Source organism: Lepus europaeus, chromosome 14 (assembly GCF_033115175.1).
Source record: "Lepus europaeus isolate LE1 chromosome 14, mLepTim1.pri, whole genome shotgun sequence".
Classification (NCBI taxonomy): Eukaryota; Metazoa; Chordata; class Mammalia; order Lagomorpha; family Leporidae; genus Lepus; species Lepus europaeus.
This window is the reverse complement of record NC_084840.1, coordinates 88,997,503-89,007,356: the sequence shown is the minus strand read 5'-3', so window position 1 is coordinate 89,007,356 and position 9,854 is coordinate 88,997,503. Positions and strand designations below refer to the sequence as shown.

General features: G+C 54.0%; 1 protein-coding gene across 1 annotated transcript; it reads left to right on the top strand.

The window, feature by feature from the left end:
* The first annotated feature begins 676 nt into the window (after positions 1-676).
* Positions 677-7,662, top strand: BAMBI (BMP and activin membrane bound inhibitor). Its single transcript, XM_062211096.1, has 3 exons — positions 677-801; positions 5,100-5,387; positions 5,892-7,662. Exons 1-3 carry the CDS (start codon positions 726-728, stop codon positions 6,308-6,310), a joined length of 783 nt encoding a protein of 260 aa, XP_062067080.1. The 5' UTR covers positions 677-725; the 3' UTR covers positions 6,311-7,662.
* Positions 7,663-9,854: the final 2,192 nt, after the last annotated feature.

The window sequence follows — 9,854 nt, the reverse complement described above, 5'->3', positions numbered from 1 at the left end:
GCGCCGGGCGCGCTCGCATCTGCTCATTTTCGTGAGGCGTCTGCAGCCGGCACCCCGGGAGCAAGCCCGCGGCTCCCGGCCCTCCGCGGCCGTCTGTCTGCGCTTTTATCGATCCCAGGGCCGGCCGGCTGGAGACGGACGCGGCCGGCGGGTGAGGGGAGAAGGCGGGAAACAGACCACCACCCCTGAGGTCCCCCGCGCGCGCACCACGACCGGGGGCCGCCACCCCGTCCCCGGGGCTCTCCCCGGGGGCGAGGAAACTCGGGGTCTCGGGGCGCGCGGGCCTCCGCAAGGGGGAGCGCGGGACACGGCCTCAGACGCCGGCGCCGCCACCTCAGACGCCGGCGCCGCGTCCGGCCCGCCTCCCTCCCCTCCCCTCCCCTCCCCTCCCACTTCGAGCTCTGGGGCTGACTGACAGCAGCCCTGCGGCCAATCGGAGGGCGCTGGCACGGCCGGGGCGGGGCCGGGGCGGGGCGCCACGGGCCGGGTCCCCGCGCCCGGCGCTATTTACGGCGCGCGGCGGGGCTGGCGGCGGCGGCGCTCCCGGGATCTTCGGCCGAGTGGCGGCGTGAGGGTGGGCGCTCGGGGCGGGGGCGCACCGCGGCCGGGAGCCCACGGCGCGGGCGGCGCGCGAGGCCGGAGGAGCCGGCGGCCGCTCTCCATGCTGCGGCCGCGGCCCGGCCCCTGGCCCCGGCGCTGACGGCGCGCCCCGAGGGGCGGCGTCCATGGATCGCCACTCCAGCTACATCTTCGTGTGGCTGCAGCTCGAGCTCTGCGCCATGGCCGTGCTGCTCACCAGAGGTGGGGTGCCCGCCGCGGGGCTTCGAAGCCGGCTGCCGAGGCTTTGTTGGCGGCGGGCGACGTGCCCTCCCGCGCCGGAGCCGCAGGTCGCGACACGTTGCTCGGCTCTCGGAGGTCGCGGCCGCCCCCTGCCCGACCCCGGCTGGCGCGTCGCGGTGTGCGTGTCCCGGGGTCTGAGCGTGGCTCCGGGTGTGCGTGTCCCGGGGTCTGAGCGTGGCTCCGGGTGTGCGTGTCCCGGGGTCTGAGCGTGGCTCCGGGTGTGCGAGTCCCGGGGTCTGAGCGTGGCTCCGGGTGTGCGAGTCCCGGGGTCTGAGCGTGGCTCCGGGTGTGCGAGTCCCGGGGTCTGAGCGTGGCTCCGGGTGTGCGAGTCCCGGGGTCTGAGCGTGGCTCCGGGTGTGCGAGTCCCGGGGTCTGAGCGTGGCTCCGGGTGTGCGAGTCCCGGGGTCTGAGCGTGGCTCCGGGTGTGCGAGTCCCGGGGTCTGAGCGTGGCTCCGGGTGTGCGAGTCCCGGGATCTGAGCGTGCTCCGGGTGTGCGTGTCCCGGGGTCTGAGCGTGGCTCTGGGTGTGCGTGTCCCGGGGTCTGAGTGTGGCTCTAGGTTTGTGTCTTTAAGTTTGTGTGTGTATGTGTGTGAGAGAGTCTAGTGTGCTTGTCCCTGGGTCAGTTTGTCTCCACGTGTGAGTGTGCGTGTGTGCGTGTCTTGGGGTCTGAGTGTGGCTCTGAGTGTGCATGTCCGGATTCTGAGCATGCCTCTAGGTGTGTGTCTCTCCGTGTGTGTGTGAGTCTAGCGTGCCTGTCCCTGAGTCAGTTTGTCTCTTTGCGTGTCTCCACGTGTGAGTGTCTGCCTGTGTGTGTCCTGGGGTCTGAGTGTGCCTCTAGGTGTGTGTCTCTATGTGTGTATGTGAGTCTAGTGTGTGTCCCTGGGTCAGTTTGTTTCTTGTGTGTCTACATGTGAGTGTGTCTGCGTGTGTGTGTGTGTGTCCCGGGGTCTGAGTGTGGCTCTGAGCGTGCATGTTCCGGGATCTGAGCGTGCCTCTAGGTGTGTCTACGTGTGTGTGTGAGTCTAGTGTGCCTGTCACTGGGTCAGTTTGTCTCGTGTGTGTCTCCACGTGTGAGTGTGAGTGTGTGTGTGTGTCCCAGGGTCTAAGTGTGCCTCCAGGTGTGTGTGTCTACATGTATGTGTTTCGGTGTCTTTAGGTGTGTATGCACTTGAGTGTGTCTCAGTGAGTGTGTGAGTGTGTGTCTAGGTTGTATGAGTGTTTCCTTGAGTGTGTAGGGGTATGTGTGTCTCTAGGTGTGTCCAGGTTCTATGTATGGGGTGCGTGTGCCTAGGTGTGTGGGCTGTGACTGTGTCAGTCTTGTGAGTGCATCTCTGTATGGCGTGTGGGAGCGGGTCTCCGTCTAAAAGTCCCTTTGAGCGTGTGTCTTTGTGACTGCCCAGATCTCCTGGGAGCGTCGGGCCGGGGTGTGTGCCTGCGTCCCTGCTGCTGGTTCCCACCGCCTCGGATTGGAGGAGAACGGCCGATTTGGAGGAGAACGGAGGAGAACGGCCGTGGGCCCGGTCCCCATTCCCCTCCCCGCAGGCAGCCCCCTGGAGTGGAGCAGCCCACACTCCGGGCTCCCGGCCCTGAACTCCGCTGGCCTCGCCAGGAAGGGGCCATTTCTTTCTAAATAGGAAGCGTTATTCAGGCTCTGCACCCCCCACTTTTCTCTAATTGCTATGTAGAGCAGGCAGGAGGTTAAAGGATCGGCTACCCCAGCGAGGGTGATGTGCTACAGTATTTATTTATTTTGGAAGGAAGGGTGTAATTAACCCTAAATAACAGCCCTCCAGCCTGCGGAGGGGCGACGTGAAGTCACAGATACCGAAACTATGTGCCTGATAATGATATAATTAGGGGATCAGACATTTCTGACTGCTGCGGACTTCAAAAGCCTGCAGTGTCTCCTGTAGCCATCTTGACGAAAGCAGGCATTTTTCTGTAATCACCACGTACAGTAACCAGGAAAAGGGGGCACACAGGGGCATTGTTCTCGGCTTCAGAACCCCAGTCCCCCCCCCGCCCCCGCCTTCATCGTGCCCCAGGAAGAAACTTTATGAAACTGCAGAAATGCAATTTTCATACAGTTACACAAAAGTCCATTCTCCCGGCTTCAGCGTGGCTTTGATTTTTATTTTTTTAAAAAGTTGTTAGACCTTTCCCAGTTAACCTGTCCCAACTTCTATTCAGAGTGTTTCAGGCCATCGAAAACAGCCTTAAATAGGCAGGCCAGGTCTCTTTCGGCACTGGGTCCGAGTCCGGTGGCCTGGATGGAGTTTGAATCTATTCTGTGCGATTCTTCCGGCCTCTGGGGAGTTTATGGGGTAGGGAGGTGTGCTGACCCGCCCAAGACCCTGGAGCACTGTGCAGACCGCGAGCCGGAGCAAAGCCGAGACACTCCGTGCGGATGACGGAGCCGGGACTCCACTTCTGCACCGTTAGGGATCACCAGAGTGGGGGTGTGTGTGTGGTGGGGGGGACTGGTGTTTTCTCCCATATCTGGAGCTGGTTGAAAACCAAGGGTTCCGAGCGCTGGCCTGGAATTTGGACGGATAATTAAATGAGACACCTTAATCAGGCTTTGATGGAGAGGAGGCAGCAGGGTGGAGGTGGGCGGGGTCTGGGAGTCTGAGTGGAGGTTCCCGGCCCCTGGCAGCCAGGAAGGGGCTGTGCGCGCGCGGCTTCCATTTGCAGTAGCGGGGCTGGGGCATCTCTTGGCGGTGACCAGCGGCGTGGGCGTGGGTGTGGGATGGGGCGGTGATTGGGAGAGCCCAGGTTATGTGGGCTGGAAGTCATGCATGGGGAGAGGATGCTAACGCAGGCGTGCAGCTCACAAAATCGCTTTTATAAAGGAAACTTGTAATCACTTCCTGTAGAAGCAGCCGAGGTTTCCTTACGGGTTTTTCATTCAAGCCCGAGGGTTTCTCGGCTTTAGCGTTTCCCCTGTCGGATCACATGTTGAATGACATGCGAGGCTGGGGTGGGAGCCTGGGGGGAGAAGTTAGCCTTATAGCTTTGCACGCCTCCCCTCCTCCCCGCCCCCTTTTTATGACTTTCCATTTGGGGCGAAAGAAATTGACTTTGGCAAGCAAACCACTAATTGTAAACTGCCTGGTTCCTGTTTTACAATATACTGACTAAAAGCTCCTCTGCGTGGAAAGATCTTTATAGGCAAAGTTTGCCTTTTTAGAGAGGTTGCAAATGGCTGCCCGTTTCATGGGTTTTAGACCTGACCTCAGCGATTTCTAATAGTTGTGTTTCTAGTTAATAACTTTATAAGGTGTTACCTAAAGCTCTTCAACCTTGGCACAGACTTTCGGGATAGTAAACAATTCAGTAGTTCCGATCAAATATTTATACTGACAAAATAGAAAAGCCTAGCATTTTTCTGTTGTATAGGATTAGAATGAAAACATAATCTCATTTGCCTTATGGAAGGACCAAGATACTTTTTTAAGCTTCCACCCACTGGTTCACTCCCCAAATGGCCACAATGGGCAGAGCTGCGCCGATCCAAAGCCAGGAGTCAGGATCTTCTTCCGGGTCTCCCTTGTGGGTGCAGGGCCCCAAGGACTTGGGCCATCTTCTACTGTTTTCCCAGGCCATAGCAGAGAGCTGGACCAGAAGTGGAGCAGCCAGGACTCGACCTGGTGCCCGTATGGGATGCCGGCATTGCAGGTGGTGGCTTTACCCGCTATGCCACAGCACCGGCCCCCGATGTATTTCTTTTTCCCAAAGTGTATTTATTTATTTGAAAGAGTTACAGAGTGAGAGAGAATCTTCCATCTACTAGTTCACTCCTCAAATGGGTACAACAGCCAAGGCTAGGCCAGGCTGAAACTGGAGCCAGGATCTCCAGCTGGGACTCCCACGTGGGTGGCAGGAACCCAAGCACTTGGGCAACTTCCGCTGCTTTCCCAGGCACCTCGTCAGGGAGGTGGATTGGAAGTGGAGCAGCCGGGACTCTCACTGGCACCCATATGAGATGCTGGCATTGCAGGCGGTGGCTTAATGCTCTAAGCCACAGCACCAACCCCCGAAAACTATTTTTTTAATGACACGAACTCATCAGAAATCTGTTGGGATTAACACATTTGTGAAATGGCATTTTAGCAACTTGGCGCTTCAGCCCCAACTGCTCCAAGGGCTTTTCCAGTCTTAGACAGGCTGCTAGTCTCCGGATATGCGATTTCACAATGGCTCAAGGTAGTGGCTTGTGTCTGAGGCCAAGGCTGACCCCAGCTCTCGTTGGCTTCCAGGTGAAATCCGGTGCTACTGTGATGCTGCCCACTGCGTGGCGACTGGGTACATGTGCAAGTCGGAGCTCAGCGCCTGCTTCTCCAGACTGCTGGATCCTCAGAACACAAACTCCCCACTCACCCACGGCTGCCTGGAGTCTGTCGCAAGCTCAGCAGACGTGTGCCAAGCCAAACAGACACACAACCACTCCGGCACCGGCGTGCCCACATTGGAATGCTGTCATGAGGACATGTGCAATTACAGAGGGCTGCACGACCTTCTCCCTGCGCCCAGGGGAGAGGCCCCAGGTAGGTGGAAGCAGCCGGGCCCCCTCCCCCCAGAGGCTGGTGACAACCGGTGAGCGGCTGTGTGTGTGTCTCTGTGTGTGTCTGTGTGTGTGTGTCTGTGTGTGTCTCTGCCATTGATTCTGTTGCTAATGCGATTAGAGTTGCTGGAGGGACTCCCCCCACCCCCCTTTCTCTCTTGCGCCTTTCATGTCTGCCTGAGCCTTAGCGGTCTGTCTGCCTGATAGGTTTTTGCCTGTTTTTTCAACATGTTGAAGACATTCAGAGACTGTTACTTGTCAGTCCATAAACAGATGTGGCTGTGAGCTGCCCTGGATGGTTTTTGCTGTATTTATTTTCTAAATGTGCTGGATGGCATCAGAGGCTGCGTCCTTGTTTAACATGGGTGGATGGTGACGATGGTGGTGACGGTGATGATGGTGGTGATGGTGATGGTGAAGGTGACAGCGACTGCACGGAAGGAGTTCACCCCAGTGTCTGATCGTGTCCTTGTTTGTACTCCTCTAGGACAAGGGAACAGGTACCAGCATGACGGGAACAGAAACCTCATCACCAAGGTGCAGGAGCTGACCTCTTCCAAGGAGCTGTGGTTCCGGGCGGCGGTGATCGCCGTGCCGATCGCGGGAGGGCTGATCCTCGTGCTGCTGATCATGCTGGCCCTGAGGATGCTGCGGAGCGAGAACAAGAGACTGCAGGACCAGAGGCAGCAGATGCTGTCCCGGCTGCACTACAGCTTCCACGGACATCACTCCAAAAAGGGCCAGGTGGCCAAGCTGGACCTGGAGTGCGTGGTGCCAGTCAGCGGGCACGAGAGCTGCTGTGCGGCCTGCGACAAACTCCGGCACGCCGACCTCAGCCACGACAAAGTCCTGTCCCTGGTGCACTGGGGCATGTACAGTGGGCACGGGAAGCTGGAGTTCGTATGACGGAGGCCGAGGGCGCGGCCCCAGCGCTCGCAGGCCTCGCAGGCCTCTGGGTTCTGCTGGCAGGGCCAAGAGCACTTTATCTGAAGAATTGGAACCTGCGGCCACATCTCAGACACAGAACCGCCCTCTGCCACCTGGGTCTGGGGGATTTCCTTCCAAAGGATTATTTGCACAGACTGACCTACAGTCAAATGTATTATTTGCTTTAAAATGATTAAAAAAAAAAAAAAAAGCAAAGAGGAAACTGTGTACACACTGTTACCAGGGTTATTTGCATTCCCGGGAGTGGGAACGGAGTACTTCAATAAACTAACCTGTGCTCTGTGGACGCTCAGACGTCGTGATTTATTGTAAAGATTTCAAAAATATATATATATATTTTGTCTGAAATATAGCGGTGTCTTTTCATAAATTAAAAACTCAAGTGGAGCGTGTGAGAAGGTGCACGTTAGCTACACAAATGCGAACGTTTGATTGGGTCTGGTTTGATTGCCATTATTTAATGAAGCCAAGATCTTGCGTGTGCTCGCACACACATTGTTAGCAGTGAGGAAGCGTCTGTGCTGACCATTTGGTGTCTTCGCCTCCTTTTTGTAAGCAAAATTCTGGCTGCTGGTTTTCATTGAAGAGAACTCGCTGCTGAAGTTGCCTTAGCAAAGGTTTATCATGTTTATCAACTTGATTTGGTTGTGTTGGAAAACCTTAGAAAATGTGCTAGCTCCATTCAGAAGAGGGGGGGATAAAAAACCAGCGAAATGCAATTTTTTGTAATTTGATATTAATGAATTGATGTATTCTATCTCAAACCAAATTAAATGTTTGGTCCTCAGATAAGCCAAATTTTATTGTATAATGCTCCTAGTTTTCCAACCTTCAATTTGTTACACTTTTTAAAAACTTCTTTCAATGAATGTTAAGCTGATTGAGATTTAAGTAACTGGTTTCTTGCCCCCCAAATGATCCTTTTGTTAATAGAACCCAGTGGAACGTTGGCTTCAGCCAGTAATACAGTTAAGGAACAATGAGACTTTCCTGTGTGGTAATAACTGGCCAGCCTGAACTTAAACCTGTGCCATGTTGTGTACTTGGCCATCAAATGGATCTTGGTTATGTTAACTGTGAGAATAATTTGCTGTCAAAAGTTTTTTTTCCTCAATTCTGTATAATTGAGACCTTTGCTTATGGCCTGCATATTTGAGTATGGCGTTTTATTTAAGGAAGATTTTTTTGGCATATTTTTTACCAGAATATTTCGTAGTCCCTTCAGACAACAGGTATAAGCACATTCATGGAAGAATCTAGTAGAAAACTGAGTACCTAGATTATTTAACAAGCAGTAGATCACTGCCCCCCAACAAATCAGGCAATGGAATAAATGCCCATTTTCCTAAATGATGAAGTTTGTATTGTGCTTTTTGAGATCAACCGCTCTTGCCTATGAAGTCTAAAAGATGTTAAGTCTTAATGTGTGGCCGTTCTTAAGGGAGCAAGACCTTGGACACAACCATTCAAACCTGCGTAGAGAAGAGAATTGATCAGAGTTGGTGGTCGGTGAAGTTCCCACCGTTTGCTGCACTCCACGGCTCTGATCCATCATAGGAGAGTCATCTTGTGGCACAAAGGGGGAAAGCCTGCTTGGCCCTCAGACTCTCAGTGCGGCTACAGCATCAGCCTTTGGGTGAGCTGTGTGGGGACTCTTTCTTCCAAGCACTGGTTGACTATGTGCGCAGCATTTAAAGTTAGACACTAGGAATCGACTTGGAAATGTAGATTCCACCCTCCAGGAAAGGCCTGGGGCTGGCGTGGGGTGATTCCGGAACTGTAACAGAGGTCAGTGCCAAGTGTCTGCCTGGTTCTGTGTGCCCTGACCTGCCTCCCTTCCAGCTGCCTGCTGTTCACAGCTCCTGTGCCCTGGGGTCCTGGCGCCATGTTGATGGCCCCTAGGTTCTAGGGCTCAGGTTCTAGCCATATCATAGATCAGCTGGTCTCCTAAAAATGAGTGCCAGGCAGAGTTAGAGAGAGAGACACAGAGTTATAAACAGTGAGAGACAGGTTTTCCTTCCGTTGGTTCACTCCCCTAATGGTCGCTACAACCGGCACTGCGCCTATCTGAAGCCAGGAGCCAGGTGCTTCCTCCTGGTCTCCCATGCGGGTGCAGGGCCAAAGCACGTGGGCCATCCTCTGCTGCCCTCCAGGGCCACAGCAGAGAGCTTGACTGGAAGAGGAACAAGCAGGAATAGAACCCAGGGTGCCAGCGCTGCAGGCAGAGGATTAACCAAGTGAGCCAAGGTGCCGGCCTCTCATAGCTTTCATTTACTGTTCACAACCGTCCTCACCAACACCAACCAACCTGGACACCAGACCTGCATGTAACTTGGCTATTCCAAGGGTATGCCGCGGATTTCTCCACTTTGAACGTTACTAAGAGCTGCGTGAGGGGTTTGCTTTTGCTTGTTCTGAGCTGTCAGTACAAGGTGGGCTTCCCAGGAGCAGCTCTGTATCTGGCGTTGACTTACAACTCCCAAAAGGAATTCCCCTTTTTAAGTGGAAATTTGCCCAAACCAGAGACAAATGGGACTCAAATAGCCAGGATGTTTCTATACCTGCCCGTTTGCAAAAAATTGGCGTGTGCGTGGTTCTGACTTTGTAAGTGATTTCTCCTCTTCCTTCGAACAGCTCAGGAGCTTCCTGGAGGTTGGCTAGTGTGTGTCTAATTTCTGCTGTACTGATTTTATTAAAAACACTGCACCACAGGGGGGTTGACCTTCTAAAATACCAAACATGTCTGCTTTAGAAAATCACAAAGCTCTCCTCTGAAGCGCTCGCTCGTAAATCTGGTTTCAATATGGCTTGATTACAGGCCGAGAGCTTGAAAGCAGCGGCTCCCAGTGCTGGGGACACTGGTGGCTGGCCAGGCCAGCTTTTTCCCCTTACCTCTAATTGGCCGTCTCTCTCCCGCCTCTTGGCTCAAATAACTTTTCAACCTGCATAGCTGTGTGAACTCAGGCAAATTCTGTAAGCTGTCGGAAGCCTCAGTTTTGTGGCCTGCAAGTTGGGGGAAATGACACGATAGGATTATTCTGGAAGGCCCTATAGCTGATTCTACTAGCAGCTAGTACTCGAGTAGCCCAGCAATATTCCATGAAATTTGTGAACATGGGCCCTTTATTTATACAGTGGAGGTTTTACTTGACTTTTTTTTTTTTTTTTTTTTTTTTTAATCAGCTCCTTGCCAACATATGATTGCAGGCCCTCTGGTCTAGGATCTAGTTTCTAGAATAATCCTTTAGCCTACTAAATATGTCGGGTTTTCAATTATTTCCTTTTGGAATGATCTACAGGGCTACTGATAAGAATATTTTAATCCAGGCACCTTAACAGCCTTGCTGCTCAGGATGGATCTCGCCCACGGTGAAAATCTTTCAGTGTCCCTTGAACAGCTTTTGTCCCGTGGATACATTTGCAACCAATGCTCCTCTCTAGGACACCTGCTGCCCAGGTGGCCCCCTGCAAAGAATACCAGTCTTTCCACTACTGGTTTCTG